Below are 21,544 nucleotides of genomic sequence, written 5' to 3'. Positions count from 1 at the left end.
TTTCTTTCTTTCTTTCTTTCTTTCTTTCTTTCTTTCTTTCTTTCTTTCTTTCTTTCCTTTCTTTCCTTTCTTTCCTTTCTTTCCTTTCTTTTTTTAAGATTTTTATTTTTAAGTAATCTCTACACCCAGCGTGTGGCTTGAATTTACAATCCCGAGATCAAGAGTCATATGCTCTACCAACTGAGCCAGCCAGGTGCCCCGTGACAGTCTTCTTTAATTAGTTTTTAAAATATGTAACCCTTTAATCAATCGAGAGTTTATTTTGATTTATGATATGGGATAGGGATCCAGTTGTATTTTTTCCTAATGGGTTTTACAGTCTCACTGTTTTCTTTGGAGGGAGTGTGAGCATCAGGTTGGACATATCTCTTCTCACACTGCTCTTCTTCAAAACTTTCTTGGCTCTTGAGCATTCATTTTTTTCTGACAGGCTTTATATCTGTCCATCCAGCTATTTAGCTAGCTCTCTGTGCACATGTATATAAACAGATGTGTAAATATCTATTTCTTTGTCAGTGTATAAAACACCAGGAGTTCATATGAAACCTCCATTTCTAGTTCAGTCCCACAGGGTTCTTCCTAACTTTCTTCCTTCCCATAGGAGAGCCCTGGCTCTCAGCATCATCCATATATTTACTCATTACCTCTATTCTAGAATACGCACAAGGTGTTTTGAGAATTGCTGTACCCATACCACTGTGAAAAGTGAAGTAGGCTTTGAAAAGCCCCTTGCTTATGCTCTCCATTTCCTATGCATCTCTCTTTTCTTTGCCCATGTGTGTCTAAAAAAAAGAAAGCAAACAGCTCCCTATTTATTTAAAATCTTACAAGCAGAAGGTTGTTTCAGCACTTTATATTTTGAGAACAGATAGGCCAGTCATAAGGGGTGCACCACCTCCCTCACTCTTCCATAAGGATGGAGCGTTCTGGTGGGTGGGCTGTGCATCTCAAGGAGGCACGCCTGACAGACAGTGCACGCATTTATTTTAAAGTAAACACAGCGCTGTTTTTCCAGTTTTTCAACTGAAAGATAAATAAAACTACTAATCCTTGGAACTTGAATCAGAGAGATTCAAGAGAGAAAATGAAAAAAAATTTGCTCTACAGTTAAAAACAATTTTATATTTATTTTTTAAATTAATTTTTTTTTGTTCCCTAGTTTTATTCAAGAACTCATACAAAATATTCCAGATAAATGAATTTTAATCCTCATCCTCCCTTTTTTCCTCCTCTTTCTCGTCCTGGTTTATCTGGAAATAACGCAATTTAGAACTCTTTGCTGTTAGCAGCTACGCACAACCAATCACGTAGATTATTCTTTTTCAAATATTTTTTGGTGAGATATTTCAGATACCTTTTGGAAAACGCACCGTAGAAGTTACAATAATCTTGATCTTGCTCCTTTCAGTGGTACGACCCCACCACTGAGAATCTCAGCTTTGCCATTCACTTTGATTCTCTCTTCTGAAGAAACTGCTCAGAATTGGCGGTATCCATGATTCCATCTTCTATGTATGTATGTGTATGTATGTACGCTGTACACCCAGCATGGGCCACATACAACCCCGAGATCAAGAGTTGCTCACCCTTCCGACTGAGCCAGCCAGGCGCTCCCATGATTCCATCTTCTATAGGGTGGGTGCCGTCAAGGGTAAACTAAAAAACTTATTTTTTTGCCCCCTCCCCCCAAGCTTTATCACAGGGGCCATGGCAGCACCAGAAGCAGAAAGGCAAAAACAATTTTACATTTAAATTTATAAAGTTGTTCACTACTCTTAAACTTGAGGAAGAAGTGACAAGAGACAAAAGTGAAAGGCAGTATGTGACAGTCCTCTGAGCTGATTGGGAGATCTTACTTAGGACATAGCTACGAACTGCGGTGTCTTGAACAATCCAATGGTAGAAATGGCCAAAGGAGTCCTGCACAGCCAATTTTTTTTTTTTTTTAAGATTTTATTTATTTATTTGACAGAGACAGACACACAGCAAGAGAGGGAACACACGCAGGGGGAATGGGAGAGGGAGAAGCAGGCTTCCTGAAGAGCAGGGAGCCCAATGCGGGGCTCGATCCCAGGACCCTGGGATCATGACCTGAGCCAAAGGCAGACGCTTAACCGACTGAGCCACCCAGGCGCCCCTCTGCATAGCCAATTATTTTTAAACCTGGTAAACAAATGAGACCTAGTTTTTTCAGTTTTGCAGAATGCTTACAGAAAATGTCTGAGAGGGGTGCCTGGGTGGCTTAGTCATTAAGCGTCTGCTTTTGGCTCATGTCATGATCCCAGAGTCCTGGGATTGAGCCCTGCATCGGGCTCCTGGCTCAGCGGGAAGCCTGCTTCTCCCTCTCCCACTCGCCCTGCTTGTGTTCCCTCTCTCTCTGTCTCTCTGTCAAATAAACAAATAAAATCTTTTAAAAAAAAATTTCTGAGAAATTTTGTCTTGTTCCCCAAATTGAAAATATTATTTTTTCTGATTATAAAAATAACACATGCCTCTAAAACTGAAAATGTTATTTATTTATTTTTTTATTTGTCAGAGAGAGAGAGAGCACAAGCAGGAGTAGTGGCAGGCAGAGGGAGAGGGAGAAGTAGGCTCCCTGCTGAGCGGGGAGCCTGACGTGGGACTTGATCCCGGGACCCTGGGATTATGACCTGAGCCGAAGGCAGCTGCCCAACCAACTGAGCCACCCAGGCGTCCCCAAAACTGAAAATATTATTATTGTTTTTCTTAACGATTTTCATCCTTATTGGAAAAAAAAGACAAAAACCATTCTTTTTTTTTTTTTTTTTAAGATTTTATTTATTTGTGAGAGAGAGAGCATGAACCAGGTGGGGAGTGGGAGTGGGAGAGGGAGAAGAAGGCCCCCCACTGAGCAGGGAGCCCGATGCGGGGCTTGATCCCAGGACCCTGGGATCATGACCTGAGCCAAAGGCAGATGCCCAACTGACTGAGCCACCCAGGGGCCCTGACAAAAACCATTCTGAATTGCTTTAGTGTGTATCAGGCATTGTTTTGAATTCTTAAAATACAAATATTAAAACTTTTTTAGTCCTCCGATGTCCCTGTGAGACAGATTGTGTTGCCATCCCCTTAGATGAGGAAATAGGTAGATGTTATTATGTAACTTTTCCAAGGCCACACAAGTAAGTGGTGGCAGAACTGGGATTTAATCCAGGCCTTTTGGCCCCACAGCCTCTCTTCATCTACTGCCTTCCAATGAGGGACAATGTTGAAATCACTTAAAATTTTATTGTTCAGAGTAACCCCATAAATCCTTTGTTATATATCCACTAAGCTTTTTGGGGTGGTATGTAAATCATATATGTTTGTATGTGTAACTTTTTTTTCCAAAATGGGAACTCACTATGCAGATTGCTTTGTAACTTTTTTCACCCAGTTTTGTTTTCTTTTTTTACCTCAGTGAAACTAGACCATTTTTGATGGCTGCCGTAGCAGGTCTTTTGGAATGAATGCACCATAATTTAACCAATCTCCTATTGTTGGCCATTTCTACTCTTTCATAAGCAAGACTTTTTGGTCAATTCTTATAGAGAGAGCTCTGTGCTGCATTTTTTTCTTAAGGTAGTAAATTCCTAGGCGTGCAACTTATGGGTCAAAGGACAGGCGAGTTTCAAGGTTTTTGATGCCTGTGGCCTGGTTCTGCTGCAAAGCCTGGGCCGATTCGCATGCTCACCACTCACCACTGACGTATTCACCCTTCTGTACTTGTTTTCTTGTCCGTGGTGCTGGGGATTGTCAACCTTCTAACCTGTTAAGTGAAAAGCAATTACTCTTATTTTAATTTGCATCTCTTCTTTTGTCCTCTCTCCTTTTCTTGGGAAACTTCCAGGGAAGCTTCTGTCCTCCTTACCCCATGTCACGTGCCTCGGTCACCTCCCTGTTGCGAAATCTTGTGGTCAGTTCTCATCCTCAGCTCGCTTGCCTGACTGATGGGATACGATGAGTTGATCCCTCCTCTCAACCTTCTGTTTCCACTTGGTTTTCCGGACACCACACCCAACTGGTTTTCTGTCTTTCTGGCCACTCCTGTCGTTTTTGTTGGTTTACTCCTCGCCAGTCTGGAAACATTGGAATACACCAGGTTGGCTTAGTCCTGCATCCACTTGTTCATTTCCACCCTTGCCTTTCAAGATCTCATCTAGCCTCATGGCTTTCATTTTGGTCTGGCCACGTGTGACTTGCAGCCTGGGCCTCAGCCATGGTAACGAAAGACTGTGTGTTTCTGGATATCTAATTCACATCTTCACATTAACCTGTTAAAAGTCAAGCTACCTGCTTTCCCATAGCTTCCTCCATGTCAGGCAATGGTGACTCAGTCTTGCTCAGGCTTAGCACCGTGGTGTCTTTCTTTTTGCCACTCTCTCTTTCGTTACGATCCACATCCAGTCAGCATGTCCTGCCTGCATTACCCTTGAGATATGTTTGAGGCGCTGACCATTTCTCACCATGACCGCTGCCATCACCATGTCCAGATCCCTCCTTTTCAGCTGTTAGGAGGCCTTTGCCTGTCTCCCTGCATCAGCCTCTGTCTCCCTACAGTGCACTCTTGAACCCAGCAGCCAAAATTACCCAAACTGTGAGCTGAATCATATCACTCCCACAGTGGTTGCTCATTGCACTAAGAGTAAAAACTAAAATCCTCCCCTAATGGCCTAAAAGACCTTCCCTGATCTTCATGTCACTCCTCTTTTATCTCAGCCATTCTCCCCCTCTGCAGGCCCCCCTGTAGTCCCCAAGCCCCTTTGCTCTTCTTCTAACCCACTGCTGTTCTTGCCTCAGGACCTTGGTGCTGGCCTTACCGTCTTCCTGAAATATTCTTCCTCATGTGTCCTCATGGCTTTGTTCCTTCACCCCCTTCCCGTCTACTCAAATATCACCCCAGTGAGGCTTTCTTTGACCATTCTTTCTATTTCAGAAGTGTACAATTCAATGATTTTTAAATCATTTATTTTATTTTATATTTTAAAATTTATTTATGCGAGAGAGAGAGTGCGCGAGCATGGGGAGGGGCAGAGGGAGAGGGAGAAGCAGACTCCCTGCTGAGCAGGGAGCCCAATGTGGAACTCGATCTCGGGACCCCGGGATCATGACCCGAGCTGAAGGCAGGAGCTTAACCGACTGAACCACCCAGGTTCCCCAATTCAGTGATTTTTAAAAATTTTACCAAGTTGTGCAACGTTGCTATGAACTTTTCCATCACCCCAGTAAGATCTCCTATGCCCACTTACCATTAATTTCTGTTTCCACCCCCAGCTCTGGCAACCACAGATCTACCTTCTGTGTCTGTAGATTTGCCTTTTCTGGACGTTTTGTACAAATGGAATCATGTAATATGTGGCCTTGACCAAATGGTCTTAATTGCAAATCCTCCCTACCCAACATTCCCTGTTCCTTCCTCTGCTTTATTATCTTTTTAGCACTATGCCCATATAATATGATATATTTGGTTTATCTCACTCCTTGCCCTCTACAACTGGAATGTAAGCTTCACAGGGCAGGCGTTGTTTTTTGTTCACTCTTGGGCATCCCTTCACCCCTGTGCCTAGAACATAAGATGCTAATACATATATACAAAATATAAATAATATATTATATAAACTGAATTAGAGTAGTGAGGATGAACATCTTTTGTTGTGACTCGGGTTTTTGTGGCCAGTGTCACGGCTCACCTCTGAGGCAGAGGTGGGGCCAGGGTAGTACCTGGTGCCTGCTCTGGGGAGGCATCAAGCTGAATCCGTCGCTGGCCTCCCAAAGCAAGCCTTTGTTTCATTTTGCCCCGGTCTGGTTGCAGTTACATCAGTGACTACTGTTTTCTTGATTGGCACCAGATGCCAGGCATCGGGATTTAAAACCGTCTTTAATAGTCTCTGAAAAGCTCTCTGTGTGTTGCTTTCCATCATCTGCACCTCAGGCAGATATGGCCAAGCCAGAACCTCAAGGAATTCCCGAAGAAGCCAAGAGCACCCCCCTCCCCCATCCCCACGTCCCCAGCTTCTCAAAGTTACAGCTGGGCCAGTTCGTGGCTTTGGTGTCAGCGGAGAGCTGTTTGAAAGAAAAGGTCCTTTTAGCCAGAAGTCTCAAAAGTAAACACACAGGCCCCTGCAATGAATGTTAAAACAGACCTGCTCTCTGTGTCACCAGCAGAGAGGTTGCCTTGTGAAACCTCACTTGAAGAAAGAAGAAAAGCTTTCTGTCAGGAATCTCTTCCCCCGTACGTGGCTGCCTCGGCATAGCCTGGGGTTTAGTGCTGCCTCTCGAGTGTTCTGTAAGCTTATCGGTTTTGGAAGCCGGTCACCCTCCTGGGAGCACGTATTGAGCAAAGAGTGATTCTACCCCTCGAAGCACGAATGCCAGCCGAAGCTGTTCCCATTCTCTTCTTCTAGAGGTCTGTTGTGACCTTTTGCATCTTCACCCGTTGTAGGCGGTCAAGGCATTTTTCCCTCCATCTTGTTTTTCTCCTTTTTAGATGTCAGGATTTCTCAGTGTTGGAGCAGAGTTTTTGTATGAGAGGAAATCTGCACTCTAGGACAGATTTCTTTTCCTTTCTTAGGATTGTGAGTCCTGCCTGGAGTCGGGGTGGGTAAGAAGTTTACTTAACAGCATTCACGAGGTAAATTTTTACCTTCAGCTCTGGGTAAGATGCTAAAGAGTTGGAATGAATAAGGCGCTGTCCTGGAATTTAGGATCTAGAGAGGAAAATGGGCAGACGTTAAGCCGGTCAGTGAAAGACACTAGGCCAGTGGTGATAGATGTGATGGAGGGAAGTGCAAGATGCTCTGGGACTGTTGCACTGAGGACTTCACCTATCCTGAGGTTGGGGGTGTCAAGGAAGGCTTCTCTGGGGAAGTGACACCAGGAGGCCAGAGGATGCAAAGGGATGCCTTGGGCAACAGGAGAAAAGTGTTCCAGGCTGAGGGAGCACGTGGGAAGCTTTGAGGCAGGAATGGGTTTGGTGCAGTCATGTCACACAGAGATGGCCCTTGGGGCCAGCCCGGCCTCATGAGTGAGAGCTGCTCCGGATTATGACCAAAAAATGGCAGGGAGGGGGCCCTGAAGCAGCACTGGCCACTAGAAATATAATGTGAGCCACATATGCAATTTAAAATTTTCTAGTAGCCACGTCAAAAAAAAGTAAAAACAAACAGGTGGAATCAATTTTAATAATATATTTTATTTAGTCTAATATAACCCCAATACTATCATTTTAATATATAACCAGTATAAAGAAAGCTATTACTGAGGTATTTTTGCATTCTTTTTTTGTGTGTGTGTCATGCGTTTGAAATCTGGTGTGTCATTTTATACTCCTAGCACATCTCAGTCTGGACCGGCCGCATTTCTTTTTTTTTTTTTTTTTAATATTTTATTTATTTATTTGAGAGAGAGAATGAGATAGAGAGAGAGAGCATGAGAGGGAGGAGGGTCAGAGGGAGAAGCAGACTCCCCGCCGAGCAGGGAGCCCGATGCGGGACTCGATCCCGGGACTCCAGGATCATGACCTGAGCCGAAGGCAGTCGCTTAACCAACTGAGCCACCCAGGCGCCCCTGGACCGGCCGCATTTCTAGAGCTCTGCGGCCACGTGTGGCTTGGGGCTCCCCCACTGGACAGTGCAGGCCTGGAGGTTGTTACTCAAGGAAGACTTGGGAAACTTTTCTGCTAAATTAGGTTGTTAGTATAGGACTGTACTGTCCAGAAACTTCTCTCATTCCTCTTAAGCCTGCCCCACAGAGGCGTAGTGTCACGTCCTAGAGGACCCTCACTGTTTCTAATTAGCCGTGTAGCATTCAGCTTCTAAACTGACAGCTATTTTTTTTTTTAAAGATTTTATTTATTTATTTGACAGAGAGAGAGAGAGCGAGAGCAGGAACACAAGCAGGGGGAGTGGGAGAGGGAGAAGCAGGCTTCCCGCGGAGCAGGGAGCCCGATGTGGGACTCGATCCCAGGACCCTGGGATCATGACCTGAGCTGAAGGCAGATGCTTAACGACTGAGCCACGCAGGCGCCCTAAACTGACAGCTATTATAGGCCTGAAATGAGAGCCCAGAATCAGTGACAGGAAAATGAGACTGTTGCCTGGGTATGAGCGGTTTCCTTCCCCTTGCCAAAAAAAACCCCAAAAACCAAAAAACCAAACCACCCCAAAAAACAAAAAACAAAACAAAACAAAACCCCCTGAAACATTTCCTCTAATGTGCAGGCCTCTACCTTGCGCCAGTTACTTGAGAGCGGCTCCCGCCCAGTTGTCCATTCCAGTCTCCCAGGTTCTCCCAGGGGAGGGGCTGCGGCTGCTGGAAGAGCGTTAAGATCAAACTTCATTTATCTCATTTGAGTGTACTACTTTCCCTTTTCCTCCAGTCTTCCAGGATGCTCGCAGTATTTTTCTTAGAGTCGGAGACTTCACTCTTGTCAGAGAGTGGTGTATCGGGAGGGAAAGCGATAGGGCATCAGAGCAGCGATGTTTCAATTAGATGGTGGCGGTTAGGGCCACTGTTAGGTACGGAGTGGAGATCTTCACCCCTTGTCAGGCCTGGCCTCGGGGATGCCGTTTATGATGCACAGGACAGCGCGGCACCCATTTCTCAGGCTGTGATCTCTGTGCCTTCCTTCCCTCCCTCTCTCTTCCTCCGCCCTTCTCTTAATTAATTAGTGTTCACTTACACATACTTTATATACATTCGTTCTTGGGGGGGGGGGGAGTCCAGTCAAGACTGAATTCACCTTGAATATACCCCTCCCTCGATCCGAAAAGCCCCCCAAATGGATAGATTGCTTCTGTATGTATTTTTAAAGATTCGTGGAACACATTAAGTGAAAAATCGAGGGTTGGATGAAGCCAGTTTTGTATATGTAGCTTATCTATGTGTATTTGTGCTGCTGCTTGCAGGTAACAGTGACTTCATACAAAGTTGACAGCCACGAATTATGTTTGGAGTTGGAATGTGTGTATTTATGGGGTAGGTGTCATACTTTGCATTTCTGTATTGTTTCAATTTTTTTAAAGATTTATTTATTTATTTGAGAGAGAGAGAGAGAGAGAGCATGAGTGGGAGGGGCAGAGGGAGAGGGAAAGAGATTCTCAAGGAGATTCTGCACTGCGCGTAGAGCTCAACGCAGAGCCCGATCTCACAAGCCTGAGATCATGACCTGAGCCGAAACCAGGAGTCAGATGCTTCACCGACTCTGCCACCAAGGTGCCCCGTTTTAGTTTTTCATAATAAGCATGCTATTGTTTTATTTTTTAAGTGAATATAATTTATTGTGAAGGCAATATTTTATAGCATAAATTGGACTTTTTTTTTTTAAAGATTTTATTTATTTATTTGACAGAGAGACAGCGAGAGAGGGAACACAAGCAGGGGGAGCGGGAGAGGGAGAAGCAGACTCCCCACAGAGCAGGGAGCCCGATGTGGGGCTCGATCCCAGGACCCTGGGATCACGACCTGAGCCGAGGGCAGACCCTTAATGACTGAGTCACCCAGGCGCTCCAAATGGGACATTTTAAAAAACTTTTTATTATGGAAAGTATCAAACATAAATAAAAGTAGAGCAGTATAATGAACCATCCCATACTTGTTACCCACTTTTTTTTTTTTTTTAAAGATTTTATTTATTTATTTGACAGAGAGAGACACAGCGAAAGAGGGAACACAAGCAGGGGGAGTGGGAGAGGGAGAAGCAGGCTTGACGCTGAGCAGAGAGCCCGATGCGGAGCTCGATCCCAGGACCCTGGGATCATGACCTGAGCCGAAGGCAGACGCCCAACGACTGAGCCACCCAGGCGCCCCTTGTTACCCACTTTTAAGAAGGATCAGCACATGTCAGGTTGTCTTTCGCCTCTAGACCCCGCTTTTTTTGGGGAGTATTTGGAAGCAAATCAGAGACATCATGTCATTTCATTTGTAAAACACTTCCGTGTACATGTCTGATAGGGAAATTAAGAAAAAAAAAATGTGTCCACTATGCAGATAATGGAAATTTAAAAAATATAACCTTTGTTTTGTAATCTTACTCTTCAAACACAACAGTTTCTCTCTGGTTCATTTATTTCTTTGTCCTTTTACATATTAATTTTTATAGGATTTTAATAATATGAGCAATATGAATATAACTTCATGTTCTTTTTTTAACTCGACATATGCAGCGTGAATAATTTTTCATGTTCTTGTACACTTCATAATCAGTAATCCATCTCTTCATTGTGGCACAGTATTTCACTCGTCTGACCTTGTAATTTTTAAAAAGCAGTTGTTTACAAAGGAGACTTTTGTGTATGTATGTGAAATGATTACAAGTTTGGTTAACTTTTATTACCTCAAACAGATAAAAAAAGAAAAAGAGAAAATGTGTTTTTCTCTTTGTGTGAGAACTTTTAGGAATTACTCTCTTAGTAACTTTCAAATAGATCAGTGTTCACTGTGGTCATCATGTTGTACATTACATCCCTAGTCCTTATTTATTTTAAAACTGGAAGTTTATAACTGCTGATTTTTAAAAAGCAGAATCTTAACTGTGAAAGTTCTCTTCTAGCTGGGCTCCTACATTTTGTATTTAAAGACCACTGAAAAGGAGGTTTGTTCATTGAAAGCTTTCCCCTGCCGTGTTTATAAACATAGCTGTGATCCTGTGCCACCCGGGAGAGGTGATGTGGTTGCTGAGGTTCCCTGAGGGCACAGAGAATGGATGAGCTGTTAAGGGGGCTCTGGTCTAGGAATCTAGGAATCACTTTCATGGGTGATGAGGACTTTCCTTCTCATGGGGGTGAGGAGCTCTAATGACAAGGTAGTAGTAACTCACATGGACTGATAGTTTATTCTGAAGACCTAACTTTCCCAGGTCTGTATGTATGCCCCCTGAATCACTTAAAAAATTAAAAAATATGCTGCAGCTTGACAGACAGTGAGATTTACCAAGATAGATGAGGCCTTTTGTATCCTGTGTCTAAAGGACCTTCAGTTGGTTCAAGAGAGACTTTGTCTCTAATGTACCTTAGTCAATGGATGACTGTGATGAATAGCGAGTTCTGAAAAGTGTATGCCTGTGCGTTTTTTTTTTTTTTCTTGTAAGTAAAGAAAAATGGCTGTTCCTTCATGGGCTTTGGCTTTTGGCTTGAATCCGGAGAAAGAAGGATGATCATGATTGACAAGTCTGTCATGTACTGAAACGAAGATGTGCGTTCCTGATCCCTCCTTCCTCTGGTAGGAGAGGAGCTGTTCCTCTCCTCCTGTCTAAGGGATTTGGAGCCCGTGTTTCCTGCCTTCTCAGGAATCCTTTCTGATTTTCCTGCTGCCTCTCTAACCGTTCTCTGCTTCGCAAGGTCATCTTCATCTGTTTGTTAGCTGAGCTTCCTACCATTCCATCTTCTTCTGCGATCACATTCTCATCCATACCTCCTCTTTATGCATAACCACCATGTGCAGGTGACCCATAGACTTGAATCTCCAGCCCAGATCTCTCCTCTGAGCTCCAGGCCCACATATTTGACTATTTTCTTGCTTTCTCCTTGTGGATATGTCAGAAACGTCCAAATCTAAGCTCGTTGCCTCTTTCCCAGACTTGACCCTCTTCCGTTGTTCCATATTTCACTATTTGTCCAGTTAAGTTAGAAACTCAGGAGGCATCTTCGGTACCTCTACCCCTCTTGCCTGTTTACTTTGCTTATCTGTTTTTAGGTTTTCTTGGTTTTTACCTTTGCGAGTTTGCCCTCCTCTTTCATCTCTACCTCTGCTGTCCTGGTCTTTTCCTTTGTCCTCCTGTCTGCTCTCCCTGTATCTGTCCTTACTTCCCTCCAGTCTTTTCTACACTGGAGACAGAATGATTTTTGAAAACACGAAGCTGATCTTGTCACACCTGGATTAAAAACCCTTAAGTACCATGCTGCTGCTCTTAGGATAGAGAGGAACTTTTCAACATGGTGGGCCCATTAGGCCCTGCAATGTATAGCCACTGCCTGGGTCTTCTACCCCATTTGGATCACATTGCATTCCAGCCCCACTCATCTCTGTTCAGTTTCTTGAGTGCATTTGTGCCACAAGGCCTTTTCACATGGTATTTCCTCTGCCTGGATTGGTGTTCTTCTGCACTGCACCCCACCCTTCAACTTCCGAGTGCAGTTGAGTTGTCAGTTCCTCAGGAAATTTTCCCTGATGCATTGATGAGGCCAGCTATCCAGTGCTCATGAGACCATAAATGTCTTGCATCAAATCTGTTAATATGGTTGCGGTTTTACATTTCTTTGTGTGATTATTTACTTCTGTTTCTCTCAAGTGACTTGTGAGGTTCCTCAATGCAGAGACTTAGTCTATTTTCTTTCTTTTTTTTTTTTTTAAAGATTTTATTTATTTATTTGAGAGAGAATGAGAGACAGAGAGCACGAGAGGGAAGAGGGCAGAGGGAGAAGCAGACCCCCCGCTGAGCAGGGAGCCCGATGCGGGACTCGATCCCGGGACTCCAGGATCATGACCTGAGCCGAAGGCAGTCGCTTAACCGACTGAGCCACCCAGGCGCCCAGTCTATTTTCATTCTTCGTTATAACCCAGCCTCTCACCCAGTGTCAGATAGATAGATAATAGATGCCCAGAACATGCTTCTTGAATGAATGAACAAGAAAGAAAGAGAGAAAATAAAAGTTTACAAACTGGCTTTGTAAAATGAAGCTATTTTCATTTTTAGTGGAGTTAATGCAAGCCCTATAGACCAAAACTTTGATTTAGAGACCATTGAGGGACGCCCAGCAGCAGCAGACAGAAGAGGCTTCACGGCCAAAGTAGACTCTTTTTTGCACCCTGTGTTCTACGAAGACCCTGCCAAATCGTCAGTGATGGGGGCTGACGGGAGGTGGGGTGAAGCCAAGTCAACATTGGTACCTCAACAAGAATTCCAATGTTTTTAATCTGCTGGTAGCTTGCTAGAAAAGACTTTCTCTTGTTAGGCTCTGGCTAAGTTTGGAAGCCAAAGAGACATCGTAACAGTAAATCCTGGACGCCTCTGGCTTCCTTTACTGCAAAGGGAACGTGAAAGAGTGTTCTCTTTAAACCTGGGGTACACTCCAGCCCGTGTGTGTCTGAGTTACAGGGAGCCGGGGAGTGGAAAGGAGACTATTTACTCTCTGCTCTTCTGGAATTTCCTCCGGTTCCGTTCCTCTGTGCACCAGTGTTTCACAGCTATGTGTAGAATGAACACTGACCTGTTAATGAATGCCCTGCTTATTTTCGCTTTCTTTTGATGGGCCTATGGGATTGAGGGTGGAGGGAGGCAGGAAGAAGGTTTGTTTGTTCCCCTGAGCAGCTCCGTTAAGGCCAAATCAATCACATCTTCATCTGGCTTCCGAGACGCTTGACCTGAGAGTACTTAGTCTCCCTTAAAAGTGTCTTACTTTTGTGTCCTGTTTTATTTCTCTCAAATTTCCAGGTGAATCTTTACGTTTGTATTCTGAGTGAGGAAGAAAAAGAAAAAAAATAAGATCTTTCCTTTTTTTTTTTTTTTTTTTTTTTTAGTAGGCTCCACACCCAGCATGGAGCCCAGCGTGGCGCTCGATCTCACAACCCTGAGATCCAGACCTGAGCTGAAATCAAGAGTCAGATGCTTACTGACTGAGCCATCCAGGCACCCCAGGATCTTTCCTTTTAAAAGATATGTGTGTACACACACATACCTTCTCGTGGTGTGTGAGCAGGAGGGGCAGTGATGATAGAAATTCTAAAGTAGAACATTCTTTCACACACTGCAGTGAAACTGTCCAGGTGGGAGTTCTGGATTTCATAACTGAATCCCGTTAAGAGTGGCACAGTTTGGCAGTTCTGGTTTACATAATTTTCTCTTTTGTTGGAATAGGAAGGCAACTTTCGTTCCCTATTTATCTATACTTATTAGTACCATATGCAAAAAACATATTAAAAAGTCCAGTCAAGAAAGGGAAAAAGTAACTCTTAGAAAAATATTACTCATCTTTATTGCACGTAACCGCTCTTCCCAATAGGAAATTATTAACCTGAAGCCACTTGCAAATCTGAGGCTTTGAAGTAAGAAAAAATGGGAGTATGAGTTATTCCCGAAGCAGCTTGATTGTAGATTCCCTACCTTTTTGTATTTCAAACTGTATATGTAATGCTGAATTCTTGTAAGTTTTTTAGTTGGTTTCAGTCACTGTTTGTGCCTTAGGCATACTGGCTTGGAAAAAAAAATATTATAGAAAGTGTCATGCATACATGAAAGTGGAAAAGAATAGTTCATGAACCTCTATGTGTCTGTCACGCAGCTCCATAGCCATCCATGAATGGCCATTCTTGTTTCATCTTTCTTCTTACCCCACCCCCTACTGGGTTAGTTTTTTTATTTTTTAATTTTTTTTGAGAGAGAGAGCGTGCGTGTGCCTGCAAGCTGGGGTGGGGCAGAGGGAGAGGGAGAGAGAATCTCAAGCACACTCCCTGCTGAGAGCAGAGCCCGACCCGGGGTTCGAGCTCATCACCCTGAGATCATGACCTGAGCTGAAATCAAGATTATCGGATGCCTAATGGACTGAGCCCCCTGGGTTGTTTTTACTTAAAGCCCAGGTGTATTTCATCCACAGATATTTTAGTAGGGACCTCTAAAAGATAAGTGCTCCCATAACCATAATGCCAATTTCATACCTAAAAAGCATAATGGTAGTTATTTAAGTATCATCAACTAGCCCGGTTTTACATTTCCCCAGTTGTCTTAAAGTTTCTACCATTGGTTTGTTCGGTTTGTTTGAATCAAGGTTACAAACGACATTGATATGTCTTTTCAGTCTCTTTTAACCAATACTTTCTCTTTCCTCTTTTTATCCCCTGCGGTTCATTTGCAGAAACTGGACAGTTTGTCCTGTAGTTTCCCACCTTTTGGATCTTGCTGTTTGTGTCCCTGAAATGTGTTTTAACATGTTCCTCTGTCCCTCTGTTGTCTCCTGTAAACTCAGAAGTAGATCGAGAGGCTTGATCTGATCAGGTTCTTTGTTTTCCTTTTTGACGAGGTGGTATGCCTCCACTAGGAGGCACCTAAGTGTCTACTCGTCTCTCTTGGTATGCCAGCTTTTGAAGGGTTCTCCTGGCACGGTCCTTGAGATTTTCCAAATTCTTTTCGCCTAGCTTCTAATATTCAGCTGTACCGCTGTCTCTTGACCTTCATGACGTAGCATTACAAAGTATGGCTAAGCAGATAGTACTGAGAACGGAACAGAAGGGCACAATCCCATAACCTAAGAAGTACATTTGCTGATTGCTGAAGTTAGCATGAGCTCAGGCCTTTGGCTTTCTCAGAGAACCGAAGTCTCTTGCCAGTGGAATATTTTCATTATATATGTTCCATTTTCTCGTAATTGAATCAGACTTCCTCCAGCCATGCTCTTAAGTTGGCGCTTTCTGCAGCATCTGCCTGTCATTTGCCCAAAGCTTTGATTCCAAGAGACTGGTGGGCCCATGTGCTTGGGGAGTCATGGGTCTTTCCGAACACATGCTAGGGAGGAGGCCAAGGTAGAGTCTTCCTTAAGCACTGTGTTCCTGGAAGACGTTGCCATCGTCTTAGCCCAAGCCACCATCTGCTCCTGCCTGGAATATTGCCCTGACTTCCTACCAGGTCTTGTCAGCCTCAGGCCTTGCTCCTCCTGCAGCCAGAGTGATTGCACTACAGTGCCACTCATTGCCTTTCCTTGCTCACAGTCCCCTAATGGCTCCCAGTGTCACGCAGAGGAAACTCCAGAGACCTTGTGGGAGCTCCAGGGCTTTCCTTGTGGGCTCTGGGGACCTGCCTACTGCCCTCATCTCCTGCTTCCATTGGCCCTCATCCACTCCAGCCACACCAGCCTCCCTGCCATTCCTCAGACAGGCTAGGCCTGCTCCTACATGGGGCCTCTGTGCTTCCTTTTCTTTCCGCCTCGAATATTCTTCCCCCAGAACCTAAACGGCTTCCCCTGCCCCCTCCTTCTTTCAGTCTCTGCTCAGTTGTCACCTCCCCAGCAAGCCTTTCTTACTACCACAAATCCTCCTCCCGCCTCTAGCACTCACCCTCTGCTTTCCTTGGTTCATTTGTTTCTCCTGCCCTTGCCACCTTCTAACAGATGATGCAGTTGTCTTAAAAAAAACTGCTTATTGTCTGTTTCCCCCACCTAGAATAGGAACACCCAGGCATATGATTTTTGTCTGTTTGGTTGCTGTTAAATTTCAGTGACTCAACTAGTAGGTGCTCGCTACACAAACGTGGATGGCATGACCGTGGCAGAGGTGGGGGGTAACGAAGCTGCAAGTAACTGGTGCGCTTCCTCGGCGCATTCTGATTCTGGTTATGGCAGTCGACTTACTGTGCCCTTTTTTCCAGCAGTTTCTTGGTGTTTGAGCAATGCCTCAAAAGGCAGTAGGAAGACATGGTGCAAGAGAAAGGCCCTTTGTAGGGTTGTCAGCGTGGCTGTAGTGAAACCCGAGGGCCCCAGAGGCGAAGCCGCTCAGGCTGCTATTTATAGCTAAGCTTCCAGTGTATGTTTTCCAGCCACACTTACTCCTTTCAGCCTCCCCTGTATGCTCAAGTCTGTCACTCACTCAGCTAATGGTTTCTTTAGTCCCATTATGCATTGTAGGGCTCCCCTGGCTCAGGTAATTTTTTCAAAGAGAATAATGGGGTGTTCTGTTCTCAGAGGTTTAATTTTTTAATAGCCTTGCCAATTTAAAAAAGCGCTTTTCCAACTTTTTATTATGAAATTTTCAAACAGACAAGAGAATGAAAGAGGAATACAGTGAACACCCACATGCCCTCTACCTAGACCCAACACTTGTTATCATTTTGCTGCATTTGTTTTATCTGTGTGAGACTGTGGGCATGTGCTTTTTTTCCCTGAACCATTTGAAGGTAAATTGCAGATAACTTGACACTTCCTTCCTAAAAATTTCAGCTTATTCTCCTATAAAACCGTTCAGGGATTGTGGATATCATCATAAGCTTCTTGCATCTCCCAAGGATAAGAACATTCATGTGTAAAACCATAGGTTCTGATTGAATCTAAGAAAATTAACAGTCATTTCAGACATCATTTAATATCTAGTCTGGATGTAAATTTCTCCACTTGCCCCAAGAATATTTTTTTTATATTTTATTGATTGGAGAGAGAGGGAGAGTGTTGGGGGAGGGGCAGAGAGAGAGGGAGAGAGGCTTAAGCAGACTCTGTGCTTAGCGTGAAGCCCAACACTGGGCTCCATCTCCTGACCCTGAGATCATGACCCAAGCTGAAACTAAGAGTTGGACACTCAACTGACTGTGCACTTAGGTGCCCCACCCCAAGAATATTTTTTTCAAACTAACGTTTAGTAAAACACGGCATGGTACTTGGTGGTTATGTTTGTTCAAATCTAGAAGAGTCACCTTCTTGCCCCACTTTTTTTTTTTTTTAAAGATTTTATTTATTTATTTGACAGAGAGAGACACAGCGAGAGAGGGAACACGAGCAGGGGGAGTGGGAGAGAGAGAAGCAGGCTTCCTGCGGAGCAGGGAGCCCGATGCGGGGCTCGATCCCAGGACCCTGGGATCATGACCTGAGCCGAAGGCAGACCCTTAACCGGCTGAGCCACCCAGGCGCCCCTTTGCCCCACTTTTTTAAGAAAAGAAATGTATTTAATGACATTGTTTTTTTAAAAAACCCAGGACAGTTACTGTATAGATGTCCTGTATTCTGAATTTGTCTGATTGCTTCCTCATGGTATCGTTGAATTTGTTTCTCTGTCCCCTTATTTCATGTAATAAATCGGAAAGGAGATTTAGCGGCTTAATTGGATTCAGGCTCAATGCTTTTAGGAAGAAGACTTTAAAAGTGATGTGCGTACTTCATGCTGCATCACATCAGGAAGTGTGTGTGTGTCAGGTTGTCTCGCTCTTAGGAATACTTCGTTTGACCACTTGGTTATGACGGTGGTGGTCAGAGGTCTCTCTGACTCTCTCTTTTTTTAGTAAATGGAACAATGGAGGAATTATGGTCTCAAAAGTTCTGTTTAAAGATGAAAGATGTCGCCCCTCTCTGGCTTTTTTTGAAGGTAAAATATATCTCAAGGTATTGCAAGGTAACTTCTGAGCCTATAAATATATAATGACTCTATTGGATGTGATTAAGGGGTAGAGAGAAGAACTAAGTTAGAACCTTGAGATGAGACCATGTAGAGAAAAATTCAAGTTATGCGTATGGCTTCTGACAGAGGACCACAGCAGTGTGACCGTCAGGAGTTTGAAATAAGCAACAAGGCGGGGGGGCGGGGGACTCCCCTACCTTCCTCTTGAACATTATCTTCCCTCCAGAAAGCAGGGAAAGCCATGCCCACACTCCATTTGTAAAATAATGGCCTTTGAGACACCAAGAAAGGAATCAAGGAATCCTTCTGGAATGCTCATCCCAGCACATTTCTGAGCTCAGAAGGCAGGGCATCTTTAGGAAGTGTCCTGGAAACAAGATGAGAAGATGATTTGTCCTTGGGATGGTTAGGTAGCTCACCTTGGAAGACGTTTTGGAGTTTGTTGCTGCAACCCAGAAAAGGCTCCAAAAGGTCAAGAGAAGTGCATGTTTGCAATGAACAAATTCGACTAAGAGAAATCAGGACTTTGCAGCCTAAAAACAGGAAAGTCAACAGGGAGATAATAAAAATGACAAGTTATTAGGAGCCCCCTGAACCTCTGTGCTGTACTACCTGCTGGGGACTTAGGCCCTGGATCTCCGCATAATACAGTAGGAAGACACCCCTTGACTTCTCTTTTAAACAATAATAATAAATATTATCTCCTGGTTTTCAGTGGGTCAGGATTTGTGACTGGCTTAGCTGGGAAATCTGGCCTGGGATCTCTCATGAAGTTGTAGTCCATACAGTGGCTGGACCACAGTCATCTGAAGGCTAGACTGGGGCTGGAGGCTCTCCTTCCTAGGTGGCTCATTTGCATGGCTGACAAGGGGGTGGTCAAAGGGCCTCAGTTCTTTCCTGACTACTAGACTTTTGAAAGAACTCACCTTCAGATTACAAGTATTACTTTATAGAGATGTTTGGAACTCACCAAGCCCCTGAGTGAAACTGACTGAAAATAGCAACAGACTCAAAAGGATTTGGAGAGATCCATTACAGGCAAGAGAGAGCAAGGGAAGGTAGAGATGCTTAGGAGAACTTGAACACCTAAAGGGTAACTGGTTTCCACATTATTACAGTAGATCCTTGAATTGATCCAGACTTTTCCTTAGTTCTTAAAGGATTGTTCCTGTATCTTATATTTGGGGCTGGCTTTTTTAGTTGGGGGAGGAGGTTGTTTCTAGAAAGTACTTACGCATATGCTGCCTCGTTCTAGAAAACCAGTGAGATAACTTATAATAATACAGTAGCAACTAAGAGATAGAATCAAGCGGTGGTTTGATGGGTGGTGGGTGGGGAGGGAGGTTGGAACATGTGGCTCTCTCCTAGCCTCGCTCTGTACGGTGTGGGAAGACGTGGAAGAGCTGTGTGCTGTTTGGAAATCCTCATAAACACTGCTCTCTCGGTCATTACCGAATGACCCTGGACTGGAGGTTTTAGCACCTGAACATTAACTGGGTGGAAGCTGTTCCGTGTGGCCAGGCTTGGTGGTGAGGGTTCGGGGGGGCGCGTGTGCAGCAGTTTCCAGCCCACAGAGGGCTTGGGGCTTCTGCCTCGTGTCAGTTTGTTCTGTTTTTCTGCTGTGGTTTCCTGAGTCTTCTTGCTCGCCCACAGGACTGACTGCCTGGTGTTCTAGGGGCCAGGCCACTCCGAGGTGCCTTCTTAACTGCGTCGCAGAGCCCCTCGTCGACTGCTTTCTCCTCAGGGACTAACCCAGTGCCATGTGACTATTGTGGGGATGACTTACCTTTGCTGAACTTTTATTGCTTAAAAATTTTACCTTATTTCAAAGTGAAACATCTTCAGAAGTGAACATTAAAAACAGTTTATTTTTAAATACAGATAATCTGAGAAGAAGCCCCTGTAATCCTTCATCTAGAGATGACTCCTGATGACATTTCCTCAGGGTCTCCTGACCTGTTTCTCTTCTTTTTTGCCACCACTCTTTATATGGGCGGGGCGGAATGCTGCTCCTCACTGCTTCCTCTATATGCCATCAAATATCTCTGGGGTTTTCTCACAGTCCCGCAAGTATAAGCAAACAAATCGGTCATGTAGAAATTATAAAGATATAACATGTTTTGAAAAACAAGAATGCAGCCTTTCCCCCCAGTCTAATACAGCAGTGATGACAATTAGACCTGTTCCTTCCCATTCTTCCTTCCATGCCACAAGACAGATGCGAAGCGGCAGAAAAATGTTGGCAAGGATGCCAGAGTAGGTTAAGTGAGGGCTGATAACTCGCAGAATCTTAACTTGGGGTGCATTTGCTTTAGTCCATCCCTGTTGCTTTTCTTGTTCAACAGTGGAGAACACGCAGCTGACCCTGAACCTGCAGACAGAGAACAAAGGCGGCGTTGTGTCGGGCGGTGAGCTGACAATTTTCCTGGACGGGCCAACTGTTGATCTGGGAAGCGTGCCTAATGGCAGTGCAGTGACAGACGGTGAGTGCCGCCCTGCTTGCTCCCTGGGGCTGTGCTGGGATGGGGTGGGGCAGGGCTGGGGTGGGGGAGGTGCCCCGGGCTTGGTTCTCGACCAGGTACCTGGGTTTGGGTCCCACTCAGCAAGCCCTGGCCCGTAGCTAGCCCTGATTCCTCTTAGCAGTCTTAGCATGATCAAAACTGTGACACGATTTTTTAAGGACAGCTTTCTGATAAAAGACCAAAATAAACGTCAAGTCTTTATACGAGTGTTGTTGTTTTGCTTTGAGAGCAGAGAAAATATCTTTTCATCCCACATGGACTCTGGAAAATAAAATGTCTTTATTAAATGTTATTTAGGCCCATTTTTCCTCCCAATACAGTTACACTTCCTGGGGAGCTTGAAGGTGTCTTTTATATGACGGTATTGGTTGGGAAAGGGGACTGTGTGTCTTAGAGATTCACACTAGCAAAATACAGACAGAAGCAGGGAAATTGGAGTATCTCCCACTCTGTCCTGAATGAGGGCAGTTTGTTTCTTTTGATCTAGTTTGAAATTAGTCACCTTTGGATCTAGCAGCAAATTATTTCATGAAGTCTGAAGTCTGAGATGGGTTGGGTTTCTCCATAATTTTTCTCGTTGAATGTGAGGTAACTGTGGCACTTTCCAGGCCCCAGACACGCTTTCTGTAGCTTCAAGGGAGTGAAATTTGAATTCTGATTTAAGGGCAGTTGGGTAGAATCTCTGTGATTGGATGGGGCTTGACTTGAGAATCCTCCCTGGATGGAGTGGTGCTTTGGGTACTTTTGGTGTATGGAGAAAACATGCATTATTCACTCATTCTGCACATATATCCATAATTGAGCACCTGGTATATACTAGATCTTGGACCAAGTGCTAGCCAGATGGCAGGGGCAAAATTCATATGGTCTCTACTCCTAGGAGCTCATGATTTAATTGGTGGGGGCAGGGATGTTAGACATGAAACAAATAAATGAAG

At 44.4% G+C, this 21,544-nt stretch overlaps 1 protein-coding gene across 3 annotated transcripts in view; it reads left to right on the top strand.

Annotated features, from left to right (window-relative positions):
- WWP2 (WW domain containing E3 ubiquitin protein ligase 2) overlaps positions 1-21,544 on the top strand; it is a 159,828-nt gene that overhangs the window by 58,149 nt on the left and 80,135 nt on the right. For all 3 annotated transcript variants that reach the window (XM_035024870.1, XM_035024869.1, XM_035024868.1), the window contains one exon: positions 20,430-20,567. In XM_035024870.1, coding sequence (XP_034880761.1) covers positions 20,430-20,567 — 138 coding nt within the window. The remainder of the gene's footprint in view (positions 1-20,429; positions 20,568-21,544) is intronic.

Source organism: Mirounga leonina, unplaced genomic scaffold (genome assembly GCF_011800145.1).
Source record: "Mirounga leonina isolate KUSES-001 unplaced genomic scaffold, KU_Mleo_1.0 Mir_180, whole genome shotgun sequence".
In the NCBI taxonomy this organism is placed as follows: Eukaryota; Metazoa; Chordata; class Mammalia; order Carnivora; family Phocidae; genus Mirounga; species Mirounga leonina.
This window is presented reverse-complemented; position numbering and strand designations above follow the sequence as displayed.